The sequence below is a fragment of the Halichoerus grypus genome, chromosome 4 (assembly GCF_964656455.1).
Source record: "Halichoerus grypus chromosome 4, mHalGry1.hap1.1, whole genome shotgun sequence".
In the NCBI taxonomy this organism is placed as follows: domain Eukaryota; kingdom Metazoa; phylum Chordata; class Mammalia; order Carnivora; family Phocidae; genus Halichoerus; species Halichoerus grypus.
The window spans coordinates 123,443,808-123,459,211 of record NC_135715.1 but is presented as its reverse complement, the minus strand read 5'-3'; the positions used below and the strand labels follow the sequence as shown (position 1 = coordinate 123,459,211).

Here is a 15,404-nt window from a genome sequence, read left to right as displayed (position 1 = left end):
TGTATATAATTATGTAATAATTTTCTATGAAAATGAACAAAGATTATATATTTTTGTTAGAGTAACTATGATGTGTGATAATTTGATTGGCCTAAATTTTGTAGAAGATGTAAAATATAGTTTGGCCAAGCCACTGGTACTATGCAGAAACGATCTGTGTGCGTTTACAGTATGTCTGCCTTTATACAAGTTGCAGAATGGGAATGATGACTATATAGATACTGAAAAACAAAACTGCATATTGAAGGATTGGGAGAAAATGTGTCAAGATTTTAATGATAGATGTAATGGTTGGTGGTACAGTGGATCATTTTTTTTTTCTTTCTACTTTTTGCAAGTTTCACATTTTCTAAAATTTGCTTGTATTACATACAAAGTGAAAAACAATTTTATATTAAAAAATAAATACTTCTACGAACCCTTCTAAAAAAGGTAAGCATTCAGTTTTCCAAATGCATGGAGGGTTGTACCTAATGACTTGGAATATTACTGCTACAGTTTTCCAAGCTTCATTTATCTTTTTTGGATGTTTGATAGCAAATGAAATGCTGTATTTGCAGATTTGTTACTATTCTTAGTCACTTTCCTAATAAACTATTTGCATTGGAAAATATAATTTCTCCATCATATTTTTCTTTTTTCTCATAAAGTTATCAAAAATAACCAATATTAGTTCTGTAAGTTCTCATTTTATTCAAGGCATTTCAAAAATTTCAGCAGTGGTATTGCAAAGCTCTATGTTTTACAAATAAAATTTAGGAAATGATAATTTCTACTAGAAGATAATTCTAGTCTGTAATAGAGAACCATGGTTATTTTGTTTAAGTTATTTTTCACTCAAGGTATTTCTGAGCTTAAGATAGATTATACATATATTTATTAACAGCAAACATTTGAAAATATTGACTCACTGTGCATATAATACAATAAGAGGAGAGGTATGAGAGCTTATATTTATTGAAATTTAAGTAAATAGACAACAATCTAATGATTGCTTTCAAAATATAAGAAAGAAAAGTCCTTAATTAAAGTAAATAGAGTTGACACAAGAAATGGGGGGGGGGGCGCTTTAATCTATTCATTATCAGTGTTATTTATTTCAGTCCACAAATGTGGTAAGAGATTTGTAGAATCAGCTACTTGTCAGCGTCTTCTGATACTTACATGCCAATCACTTCCTACAGGCTTCTATAAAAACCATGATTTTAGGGATAATAGGCTTCATGGAACAAAATGAACCCTCTTACAAGGCCATGCTTTACGGGCTGGCTACCTTGTAATGAAATTCTGTTAACTATTTTAGCCAGTGAAACTCCTTTGAAAAGAGTTTAAGGTAAATAGATTCCTTACAGACTTCTGCTTCATCACATTATAAAGAACTTGTTAAACCTAATGTTTACTGTTGTTTTCATTTTATTTTGGTTTTGGGTGTCAGAATAATAGTAAGGATGAGCTCGACATATTTTGGTAAATATAAAATAAGGTTATTTTTATTTACCCAAATAAGATATTTAGGTAAAAAGGTTTCCACATTTTTATTAGGAATATATAAAGGCTTCAAGATAAATTATTAATGACAAAATTATTTTGAAATATATGATCGTCTACTTTGAAAAGTATTTTTGTGAATTGTAGAGAAGAAAACATTTAATCATAAATGTAATAATTATGTTTATTTTTTCAACCAGTACGTTCATAAGCATAGACTAATGAATGTTTACTGTATTCAGGATAGAAAAACAAAGAAAAGGAAGGATGCAAAGAAGGACCAAGTTAGAAGTGACTTAGAAAATGCTGCCTTTTCTATTTGAGATGTATGTTTTTTAAAAAGATTTTTTTTCTTTTTAATGGTGTAAGGCCATTCTCATGGCCTTTTCCCTAAAGGCATTTTCCATAAAGAAAACTGAACACATTTCAAAACTACAGAAATGAACTTGAAAACCTAGCTTTGAAAAAACAAAACTAGTGTTTGTAGAGAAACTGAAGAGTACGAAAGACGTAAGAGTTAGGATCACTGGCTTAGAGAAGATAAAACACAGAGCACAATGCTGTCCAGCGAAAATCAGGATTTTGTTAGTAAGGAATATCGGAAACTTCACAATAAAGCAGACAACACACAGTCTCTGGCAAGATGGTAATGCTGCTAATTATTTCATATCAGTAAAGAACAAAAGATTGGGAGTCAGCAACCAGGGTTCTAATTCAACTCTGCTGTTAACTGTCGCACCTAATGCAACATACCTGTGGGCGTATATGGACACTGAGAACATGAAAGATCAGTACCAGAAATCTAAACTACTGAAAATTTATGTCACTAATCTACCAGGTAGGATTTTTGATGGCTAGGCAAGGGCCTCTACTAGGAGGCCAACTGTATGAATCCAAGCGTGGAGCTAAAGAGGTATTTGAAGGTCATGGCTCTTAGAGGGTAACCTACTGTGAGTAGCTAGAAAGCATGGCCAGCATTGTGGAATAATTGTATCAAACCACATCTTTCTCAATGCTTTTTAGTAGGTGACGCCCATCTCCCCGGCATAGATAATCTTACTCTTTCACATATTTGAAATGCTATTCAGTATATGATAATAAACTCTATGATTACAGTAGATTAAGAATCCCTAATGCTGTAAAGTTTGTGGTACATAAAGCTCTCACTACCTATCTCTGCACTGTAAAGTAACTAAAGATAGATATAATGCTAAAATATGAAATAGGCATAAGGAAATTCAACAAAATTTTGATTTTTCTCATGATATTAACTTTAATGTTTTTCTTAAAACGGGAAGTTCTGTCAAAAATATTTGATACCCTCATGTTGCTTGTGCCCTAAAATTTTTCTTAGATTCCTGGCGGGGTAACTCAGCATCCTATGTTACTTTGAAAAGCTGAGGCCTACTTTTCTAGGCCTTAATTTCCTCATCTCTAATGTGAAGGATATATATCATAGGAGGTCTTTAAGATCAATTCCCTCTTAGCTATAACATTCGAAAAGCTTTTTAATTAATTTTTAGGAAGTAAAGGATTATGAAAGTATACTTATAAAGAAAAGGTGGTGAAAAAAATCAGTTTTGTTTACTTGAACTGTGGTTAAATTTACTGAAAATTATTTAGCTAGAAATCAATTGGGTAAATGATCAATTCACCAAATGACTAACAGATCTAAAATTGTCAGACCAAATATCTTAATCCAGTTTTAAAATAATTCACCTCAGCTGTTTTACTATCAGAGGCAAGGACTGGGATAGAGAAACAGGTCCCAATCTGGGAAAATATGAGTAAAGTTCCTCCATTCACTTACATAACATTGAGCATTGGAAAAGTATTAGACATCTCAAGTATTAACATGGGAATTGACACTTAATGGCCCAGGACTGCAAATCCATGCTGAAATGGCTGCAGCACAGTCTTGGTGATACTCAACTTAAAAAACAAAAACAAAAACTCAGTAATTTGGCAAATAGATTACTCAATGAATTGACTTTTGGTGGACTGGTTTACTTCTTTTACTTATATACCCTTTACTAAATCCCAAAATAAATCAGCCTACAAGTATATAAAATCAAACAAAATGGAATCAACAAAAGAAAAATAAAGACAAGCTATGATATCAAATTAAAGCAAGAATGAGACTGAGAATACATTTCATTAAAACCTGAACATGTTGCTGGCAAATCACATATGGACTTAGGCTGTCAGTAAAATGTAGGATCCTAGGTAGACAATTCAATGTCTGTAAGATAAAGTGAAAACAGGCCAATTGCTCATGAGATGTTCAACTATACTTTAGAGTACCATTTATGAAGAGTAATAGAAATGTTGAAATACAAATCATATTTAAATTAAATTTCATATAATTTTTGAATTTCTGAATATAGAAAATATTTTAAAATTACTCATTTGAATTTGTTTTTATTTTATTATGTTATGTTAATCACCATACATACATCATTAGTTTTTGATGTAATGTTCCATGATTCATTGTTTGCGTATAACACTCAGTGCTCCATTCAATACGTGGCCTCTTTAATACCCATCACCAGGCTAACCCATCCCTCCACCTCCCTCCCCTCTAGAACCCTCAGTTTGTTTCTCAGAGTCCTAGTCTCTCATGGTTCGTCTCCCCCTCCGATTTCCCCCCCTTCATTCTTCCCTTCCTACTATCTTCTTCTTCTTTTTTATTTTTTTTAACATATAATGTATTATTTGTTTCAGAGGTACAGGTCTGTGACTCATCAGTCTTACACAATTTACAGCACTCACCATAGCACATACCCTCCCCGATGTCTATCACCCAGCCACCCCATCCCTCCCACCCCCCACCACTCCAGCAATCCTCAGTTTGTTTCCTGAGATTCAGAATTCCTTCTATCAGTGAGATCATATGATACATGTCTTTCTCTAATTGACTTATTTCGCTTAGCATAATACCCTCTAGTTCTATCCACATCGTTGCAAATGGCAAGATTTCGGGTTTTTTAATGAATCATGGAACACTATATCTAAAACTAATGATGTAATGTATGGGGATTAACATAACAATAAAAAAATTAAAAAAAAAAAAAAAAAAAAAAAAAAAAAAGATTTCGGGTTTTTTGATGGCTGCGTAATGTTCCATTGTATATATACACCACATCTTCTTTATCCATTCATCTTGGCTCTTTCCATAGTTTGGCTATTGTGGACATTGCTGCTATAAACATCGGGGTGCACGTACCCCTTCAGATCACTACATTTGTATCTTTGGGATAAATACCCAGTAGTGCAATTGCTGGGTCGTAGGGTAGCTCTATTTTCAACTTTTTGAGGAACCTCCATACTGTTCGCCAGAGTGGTTGCACCAGCTTTCATTCCCACCAACAGTGTAGGAGGGTTCCCCTTTCTCCGCATCCTCGCCAACATCTGTCGTTTCCTGACTTGTTAATTTTAGCCATTCTGACTGGTGTGAGGTGGTATCTCATTGAGCTTTTGATTTGGATTTTCCTGATGCCGAGTGATGTTGAGCACTTTTGCATGTGTCTGTTGGCCATTTGGATGTCTTCTTTGGAAAAATGTCTGTTCATGTCTTCTGCCCATTTCTTGATGGATTCTTTGTTCTTTGGGTGTTGAGTTTGATAAGTTCTTTATAGATTTTGGATATATTTTTTAAAGTTTTAGTTAGTGCTTAAGGTATAAAATACCTGAGAGTAAGAAATTTTATTCGTAGGTTTTCTCAAGTATTTTTCCATCCTGTATCTTCACTTTGGGAAGAAAATCTCATTACCATTTCCCTTTTCCATGTTACCTAGAGATCACTTCAAACTTAAATCACCTTTCTGGTCTCCATTCAGACTTCTCTCCTTCACATCCAGGTAGTTCTCCCTCCTAAAAGACCAATGTATTCACCTTCCTTTCCAGCTCTAATTCTCAAGCCCTAATTCAGACCATCATTATTTTTTTTTAAATGTTTTATTTATTTATTCATGAGAGAGAGAGAGAGGCAGAGGGAGAAGCAGGCTCCCCGCCTAGCAGGGAGCCCGATGCGGGACTCGATCCCAGGACCCCAGGATCATGACCTGAGCCGAAGGCAGACGCTCAACCATCTGAGCCACCCAGGCGCCCAGACCATCATTATTTTTTAAGTGGACAATTCAGACAACCTTTTGTCCCAACCTCTAAACCCTTTTTCAAATTTATGACTACTCGGCATGTGCTCCTTGAATTACCTGCATTGGAATGCGTGCTGTCCCAAGTTAAAAATGTTGGTCCTGTCGGGGAGAAGATTCTCATTTACCTTTAGACACTGCTATGCCTTGTACAAAGTAGGTGTCTCAACAAATGTTTAAGTAGTGGAAACTTTTTATAATACATGACAGTCTTATATTGCACTTTTATAGTGCATTGAAGTGTATATTATATGGTGTACTTATTTACTTATGTTAATTATTCTGTTCAGTCTTCTGAAATAAAACATAAATCTTTTTTTCTTCTCTCTGTAGTATATATAGAAATGAAGGTGTTATTGCTAAAGATTGAAATTAGTAACTTTTGAAAGCAGAATTATAATGGTAAAATGACCTGATCTGTCACCATGTCCATCATGTTGATCATCTATTTTCTTTTTGTCCTCATCTTTCAAATCTTAGTTAAGAAAGACTATTTTCAGGAACCATTTACTATCTTAGTCTTAGAAATTAAGAAAAAATAATAAGCTAACTGTCTTTTGATGCATAATTTCTGATTGACAAAAAAGCTTATAGCATATGAATCAGGTGATATAAATTATATTTGTTTTTTCTGAGGAAAAGCTTATTGAGAAAACTACATTTTTCTCCCCTTCACAATTATTTTGACTACTTAGTGAATTAAAGCTGTAATTTAAGCTTCCGATTTTCCTAGCAGTCCATTTCTCATTTTCTAAAATCCAGGAGTCAGAAGACTATATATGTAGCACAATATATGCAGTTCCCTTGGCAAGTATTTTCTTTATAAATGCCAAGGGCAAAAATGTAAATGGTAATGTCACTATATTTGTCTGGTAAATTTTGGGCACCAAAATAATCTATTCCTTTTTTGACACAGGTATATTTTCCTAGCTGAGTAAAACAACTATTTAAAAATTGTAACTGGATTAAAAAAAAAAAAAACGATTGTAACTGGATAAAAAAGATAAATTGATAAAACCCTTTAAATCTTGGCTAAAGTTGACTTTATTATTAATGAGATACTTTAAAAACTGAATGCACATTCCTTTACATACTCTTTTATTAGTCTCTCCTACTCCAAGTGTCACGAATGTCACTTTTATATTTTTCAATTTATGTGATGCATGCTGCTTGGTGCCTAAGAGCATAATAGAAAAATGAAAACCTAAACTAATCAAAAGCTTCCTATACTGGTGAACATAAAATTGTTTTGATGGCTTCCTTCTTAGTGGCTTGTGGCATAAAAATGCAGTTAGTAGAAGTATTGTTCCTATTCCTTTGAAATCTCAGGAAAAAATTTTTACTTTGTTCAGAATTAACTTTTAAAATTATTTTTCACATGAGAATTACTGAAAAGAGTTAGTATAGATATTATTTTAAACATATAAATATAGACTATATGCATTAGGTTTTTTCACACAGTCTTGCTGTGACATGCTTTCATGGCTGAATATTGTGATCAGTCACTTATCAAGCATAAAAACATCTTGGTAACAATCAACAACCAATATGTAGTGGTTAAGACCACAGGTTTTAGAGTTAGTCCCAATTTTGAAATACAGTTCTGTTCCTTGTTGCCTCTGTACCTCAGGAAATTATTTAACCTTATTGGGTCTGAATTCCCTCAGTTGAAATGTAAGAACAATAAAACTCACCTTATTGGTTAGAGTTGTTATGAAGATTAAAGTATATAATGTATTGAAAATGCCTGGAACAAACACAGTGCTCTAAATGTAGGAAGTAACTATCATCCGTTATGGTAGCAAGAGTAGTATTTGTATTTTTAGTACCCATTGAATGAAATATTCATAGACTCCTGGCCCCAGGTTAGGAATCATGGCCTAAAATGTAACTCAAGAACTTTTTATTATTTTTGGTTGCAGAATTGCTTACAGTTGTTCAAGCTAAATTCCTAGGTTAAGATTCTTTTGAGAAAAAAGCATATTTTAAAAAGCCTTAACCTTCATACTAAAGGAATTCCCTCTTTAAAAAAGGGAGAATGAAGGGGGGGAAATCGGAGGGGGAGATGAACCATGAGAGACTATGGACTCTGAAAAACAAACTGAGGGTTCTAGAGGGGAGGGGGGTGGGGGGATGGGTTAGCCTGGTGATGGGTATTAAAGAGGCCACGTACTGCATGGAGCACTGGGTGTTATACGCAAATAATGAATCATGGAACACTACATCAAAAACTAATGATGTAATGTATGGTGATTAACATAACATAATAAAAAAAGAAGAAATAATAAAACAATTATTTTAGACGGATTATTTTAAAAGGATGCCTTTCTTGTATCTGAACGTATTACTAAGGACAATAAATAAGTGTATTTGTTTTGTTGGACATGTGGAGGATAATAAAAACCAGACTCAAATTGTATCTATGCACTGAGCAGGATTATTCCTATAATGCACTAGCATTATGCTGGTGTAGGTGTGTCTGTTGGGGGACTTACAATGAGAAATCTCAAATATATAATATATACCACGTACCCCATCATCAGCTTTAGAAATTATCATATGGCCAATTGTTTTATGCCTCCATCTACTTCTACTCTTCCATAATTTGCTAAAGCAAATCTAACACATCTTATTTCATCCTTAAATTTTCGATGTGTATCTCTAGAAGATAAGGACTCTTGTTTTCTACAAGAGTACCATTATCACACTTTAAAATGATAATTTCTGGATATCATCAAATGTTGGGCATTGTTCACAGTTTCAATTGTTCCTTAGTTATCATAATTATCTGAAGTTTATTTGAATCAATATCTAGATAAAATGTATTTGATACATCTTTTAAAGCTCCTTTATTCTTCTTACAGTTCCTTTTTTTTTAACTTCTTAAAATTTACTTGTTGAAGAAACTGGGTAATTTGTAGAATTTCCCACAGACTGGATTTTGCTGTGTAGTTTAACATACACTTTTTATCCTATTTTTCCTATAAAGTCATAGTAAATAGGTCCAGACTTAATCAAATATAGGCTTGATTTATTTGGTTGGGGGGCAAGATTAATTTATAGGTGATGGAGTGAACCTCCATCAGGAGGCTGATGTCTGTCAAGTTGTCTCTATTTCTGGTGATTGCCATCCATTCAAGTTCAATGCTTAGATCCATAAATTCATCAAGTATTGCACAAATGTTGATATTCTAACTTATTCCTTGATTTATTAGCTATTATATTTCTATAAAGAGAAACTTCCTTCTGTTATTTGGATAGCTTCATGATTGGTTGAACTGATAACACATGAAAACAGTCTATAGGTTGTCATCACACAACTAATATTTTCAAATATCTGCCAACTTTATGGTCATTACAGTTCAGAAATGGTGATTGATATATCTGTGTTTATAGATACATATGTTTATAAATATGTTTATAGATATAGATCTCTCTATGTATTTAAAGTTGAAGTCATTAAAGTAAGAATACCAAAGATATGCCAAAGGCAATGAACAATTATAAATTTAATTTAAAAAATAAAATTCCTAAGGTTTGTACTAGCTTTTATAAATTTCAAAATATCTGAATTGACCTAGAATTTTCTGATCTGTTGATCACTTGTGTTCATTTTGTTTTTAATATATTATTTCTATAAAATGTTAATTAAAAGGGAATGCAGTGGTGTCTTTTGAAAGAAGAGGATGTCATTCCCCGTATCAGGGCAATGGAAGGCCGTAGAGGAAGACCACCAAATCCAGATAGACAACGAGCGAGAGAGGAATCCAGGATGAGACGTCGGAAGGGTCGACCTCCAAATGTGGGAAGCGCTGAGTTTCTAGATAACACAGATGCCAAATTGCTAAGAAAATTGCAAGCTCAAGGTAAGAAATATCATATATACAACACTGTAATAATCATACTAAAAAAGTCTATGTATCTCTTATGTTTTTGACTTATGAATGATTGATGCTGCTCTCACTTTCTAAAAGTAGATATTTCTGTTAGAATAAAAATGAGAAAATAAAATCCCACTGGTAACTGGAGTTCTTTGATTAGGTAGGCTCCTTTCAAGAGCCATACTCATAAACACATTATACCCTATGTGTTTAGAACTACAAAGGTGGGGGATAAGCTTTTAAGGCTTGCACAGAAAGGGAATCAACCAGCACTTGGCACATGCCTTAAGGTTGTGCCAACATTCTGGAAATTCTCATTTTAACAGCTCCCGATTCCTTGAGGTGGTACAAGGGAATAACTCCAAAATATGTGGATCTGTGGAGTAAATTTTCAGTTAGAGAACTCCAATTACTGGTAAGTAACCCCAGTCTTTTTAGTTTGAGTTCTTCTGTAGTCTGGATATATCACACATATTTTCAAAATGGCCAACTAATAGATTTAAATCAAAAAGTACTTAAGATCACTAGAAAGTGTTACTTATCAAGCACAAAGTGCTCATAATAACCTCAAATGTGCTGTAACTCCAAACTACACATAAATTATCAACATGAAGTTCCCATGCTATGTCTGATACAGAGAAAGCTGACGAAAATAAAGCCGTTCTATTAGGAGTTACCAGTTATAAATGTGAAGCCTCTAAGGCTGTGCATTGGTGTCTTAGAGTCACAAGCATGTATGGAAACATATACATCGATATAAAATAAAGGTTTAAGAATAAAAACTGACTTAAAAGACTAATAGGATTTTACTTCTCATGGTTTTTTTCTGGAGAAAAAGCTTGACTTATTTCTGTTTATTGTAAATACCATCATAATATTGACTTCTTTATTGCTGCTTTGTTTTTATTATAAAACAGACACCCACAACGAAAACTCATAGAACAGAATGCTTCACAATAAAGAGACACTCATTCTCACTCACTTTAAAATAAAAGACACTCATAAGTGGTATCATTATTAATAGTCTATCCAGAAATGTGTACACATACTCCTATATATACACACACAGTCATATGATACAATATATGTATACATACACATGTATAATATGTTGTATTATATATCTATATCCTTTTTCACTTCTAAAATAAATAAATGAACTTATATTGTACATCCTATTCAGCTTGCTTTTTTCCACTTAATTTATCTTGAACATCTTTCTGTATCTGCACTTAAAAATCAACCTAACACATTCAATAGCTGAATAGTAAGTGAGGCACCATGTATGGCTCTGCCATACTTCATTTAATCAGTCTTTTGTGATGACTATTTGAGCTGTTTCCCAATCTTTGCTATCACAAACAGTCCTGCAGTAAACCGATATTACACATTTATTCATATCCTTCTATGGGTATGGCTATCCATAGTATAAAATTGTAGAGATAGAATCTTTGAATCAAAGTGTATGTGCATTTTCAATTTTGGTAGATAGCAGGCAAACATTATCTCCAAAAAAGTTGTACTAATTCATACTTCCACTAATAGCATGTAAATTAACTGCCTGGCATATAACTTAATGTCATATAAGTTTTTCTCTGCCATAGTATGTTAGTGAAATTTTTTTTAGCTTATTTATTTATTAATTTAAGTGATCTCTCACCCAACATGGGGCTCAAACTCACTACCCCAAGATCAAGAGTTGCATGCCCTTCCAACTGAGCCAGCCAGGCAGCCCATTTGTGAAATTTTTATGTTATTTTATTTGGTTTCTGTTAAGACTTTCATCTCCCCTGAATAGTTACTAGTGAAGGCTGAAAAAAAGTTATTAACAGATATAGCCATAAATGATGAGTTTTAAAATTAATATTGTCAATAATCCACTGACTCTTCCGATGAATGTATAATAGTGATGAGTATACATTGTTTGCCTAAAATAAGAAAGCTTAAAATTAACTGATACCCAAAGCATGGGCTCTTCATGCATATCATGCATATATAATACAAATGCTATTAATACTTAGTATCTAAAATGGTAACTTTATATTTGCAAAATTAATTAAATTTTATTTTTAACAATATAGAAGCTAATTACTTAACTTTTACCCAAAGGTTTTTCTCCCTCTAGATTTCAATTTGGTTTGTATTCCGTTACATAGGTCTCCCTTGTTGTGTTATGTTGCATTTTTGCAAGTTCTGTTACCTTTGACCTGATAATGTATATATGTTTTTTCTCAACAAGTATATAAATGTTAAATATTTAACAGTAAATAAATAATTATTATTAATATTTAGAAGCATATATGGTAAAATATTTATGTTTTTTCTTGGGAAGAAAGGAATGAATCATTTTATCACCACTTTTACTTCTCAAAGGCTTCTACATTAACAGTTTGAAGGGGTTATCTGAGGGGATTCTAGCAGTTTCTGTTATATATTATTATTCTACTAGGCCTCAACTAGACTGAAAAACTAGACTTAATTTGAAGAAAAGTTCAGAACAGTAAAATAAATGCAAACTTTGTACATCCAAGCATTATGAAACGAGAGCTCTCTAATTTCTCAAGAGAATAAATGTAAGAATCTGAGAGGGTTTCAATATGAAAAAGATTTTAACCTAATAAATAAACTTGCCAATACCATTAATACCTTAAATTTTCTAAGATATCAGATAGTACCTCTCCATTTCATATATCATAGAACCTGAGATGCTATAGTCATTGCAATGCACCATTATTTTAAGATGTACACAAAGAAAGAGAAGTGCTGCCAATTGTCAGACACATTCTGATTTTAGACTATATTTAAAAATGCACCTTAGTATCAAAGAAGTGTGGTATATCTAAAATATCCCTAATCGATTGTGTGTGTAAACTATTTCAAAAATAAACTTTTATCTTTAAAATTTAAATAGGTAATTTCTTAATCCATAAAAGATATTTTCAAAATTGATATTTCAAAAGTTAGTTATAATAGATAATGTATTCAGCAGCCATAATCTAAATTAATGAGAAGCTGTTGGGAGCAGTTTATTTCTCAGAGCGTGAGTGAATTTTCTAGGTCTTCTCATTCTCCTTCCTCCATAGTGTTTCTAACTTTTAAAAACATTTTCCAACTACTCATAATGTGAAGTTTAAGCTATGTGAATTTTTAATGATTATTAAGAATTTTATCCTCCTTCCTAAAGTAAAAAGATATGGGTTGAACTTTTTAATGGTTTTCTGTCCTAAGGGTTTAAAAATAAAAATTACTGTGTACTTGTGTGGGTCTTGAAGTTGGCCAATACTTTCTTACACAAATACACACCTAAATATAGCATTTCTTTATTATAAGCCAGATTTCTGTTTGAGACCATCAGTTTAGCTTGAAACAAAAGATCACACCTATGCCACATTTTCTAGGACACATTTTTTTTTAACCACTTGACACATCTTTGTATTTTAAGGTAGACTTAGATCTTTATAGTAGAGTTCAGTGAAAGCTTTCAGTTCTTTAGTGTTAGAAAAATAGTCATCTGGTACTATCATAGGTGAGAACAGTATCCTTCAGGTGTATTATTATTGGAGTTTGCTGATTCTGCAACCTTGTTTATAGATTTTTATTTCCCAGGGTATTTAGTGAACAGAAGATCCTTTTTATGTGGCTTAGGAATTTTTGATGATGCTTATAACCTAGTGTTGAAAATTATTGGAGGATTAGAAATATATTTTAGCAGCATCTTCCATTTCATCTTTCATTAACAATTCCAGTTTACTAGACAAAATTAGACCCTTTACATCCCATCTCCTTTTTTAAAGACTTGTTGGTAGAAAATAAGCCATAGTAACGAAGGTCACCTCAGCTGTTTCAAGGACATAGGGTTAGGTTCTTATGTAAAATCTCAAGGCATTCAACTTTTCTTAAAAGTTCTTAGAACTAGTAGCATATAGACTGTGAAGTCAGAAGGACCTGGGTTTATATCTTGGCTTTGCTATTTAACCTTTGTGAGCCTTAGTTATTTATCTATAAACTGGGCATAATGTTGCCTAGCTCATAAGATTGTTATGAAGATGAAACAAGTTCATGTAAATTTAATACAGAAGTTTAATAAATGGCAGAAATTATTAGTAAAGCTCAAGTAATTCAGGTGTTAGCCAATCATATTCATTACTGAATATAATATATAGATTTCTTAAAACTCATCTGCTACGAAGTTTAAAATAATGTCTAACATAAGGCAGTATTTTATGAGAGATACTATGATACACCACTTTTATAGTTAAAAGTATTCTGACCAAGTTTGCCAGCAGAAGAAAGTATGACATTAAATGCTTTCTATATCAGTTATCTACTGCCACAGTAATTCTGGGAAACAGCCAACCCCAAAACTTCAGTGATGTACAACACTAGGTATTAATTGTGGCACAGATGGAAGCAGCTGGAGGGAAATTAGGCAGCTCTGCTGATCTTGGCTGGGCTTGTTCACATATGTGAAGTCAACTGACTCCACGTGTCCCAACCTTCAGCAGCCTAGCCCAAACATGTCCTTATAGTAAAGGGCAAGGCACAAGAGTAAAAATAGAAAGAGTACAGGTATATTGTCAAACTTCTATGTGCATCACAACTGCTAACATCCTGTTGGCCAAGAAAGATCACATGGCTGAACTCAGCATCAAGGGACAAGAAAATATATTTTACCTCTTGATGAGAGGAACTGCAAAATCACATTGCAAATTACATGGAGAGAGGGAAGAATGAAAGTTGGGACCATTTTAATTATGTCAGTCTATCCCGGTTTCATACATTTGTCCTTAAAACTTAGGAGGACTAGGTTGTCTTTGAAACTCAATGACATTCTGTACTCTTTTTATTTAGGAGATTTAGATCCTCTCCTTTATAAATGAAAATGTCACTGGATTCAAAAACTTTACCACTTATATAGCTGATTGAGATACTGAGTTTTAGAGGCTTTATATTTGTTCAATTTGGGGTTCTTTTTCCTTTTTAAATATTCTGTTATTCTTAAGACTGAAGCTAAATCACTATTTTTGCATATTAGCACCTATTTTCCTACAAAGTGGGGATTACGTGAAATGTGAAAAAATATACTTAGATTGACCTCTATGAAGAGGATTGAAAGAAGTATCATTTTTGTGTAGTCCTGTATATGGGGTCATATTTGGTGAAATAATTTGGCAGTTTCTATGGGAAAGGGACAGGAAATTTTCTGCCACGCCATTCTCCCAGTTGGTATCTAACCTTAGGCAATTTTCTTAAAAATTAGGTCTTTCATGATGATACCAGTTTCACACAGTTATTGTTCTTAGGTTAGCAGTTATGTAAAGTTGTTAATAATATTCCTTGAAATTTTGTGTGTTTCAGAAATAGCCAGACAAGCAGCACAAATAAAGCTTTTGAGAAAACTTCAAAAGCAGGAACAGGCTCGAGTTGCCAAAGAAGCCAAAAAACAACAAGGTGGGTGATTTAAATGAAAACATAAACATGAAGAGTAAGTATTGGGGAATTCATAAGAAGCTTCTCCTCTTCATTCCCTTGCTGATGATATCTGTGCTTTGGTTTTTCACCATAGCAATAATGGCTGCTGAGGAGAAGAGAAAGCAAAAAGAACAAATAAAGATTATGAAACAACAGGTACGTTTATGCATTGGAACTGATTTTTAAAACACAAGTGTTATATTGGGGCTCTATTGGTATATGTATATATGTACATTATTTTCATTTTGATTTCTGAAATAACAGTATTTCACATTAATGTTATGTATCTTAGAAAGCTGTCCTCTTGCATTAGTTAAAATTCACCTCATCTTTTTAAGATTTTATTTATTGCTTTGAGAGAGAGAGAGAAAGAACGTGCAGGCAGAGGGTGAGGGAGAAGCAGGTTCCC

General features: G+C 33.0%; 1 protein-coding gene across 24 annotated transcripts in view; it reads left to right on the top strand.

Annotated features, from left to right (window-relative positions):
* The window catches only part of BAZ2B (bromodomain adjacent to zinc finger domain 2B), a 381,813-nt gene that overhangs the window by 295,015 nt on the left and 71,394 nt on the right, over positions 1–15,404 (top strand). For all 24 annotated transcript variants that reach the window (XM_078070865.1, XM_078070858.1, XM_078070860.1 and 21 more), the window contains 3 exons: positions 9,298–9,508; positions 14,882–14,974; positions 15,090–15,151. In XM_078070865.1, the coding sequence (XP_077926991.1) occupies positions 9,298–9,508; positions 14,882–14,974; positions 15,090–15,151 (366 nt within the window). The remainder of the gene's footprint in view (positions 1–9,297; positions 9,509–14,881; positions 14,975–15,089; positions 15,152–15,404) is intronic.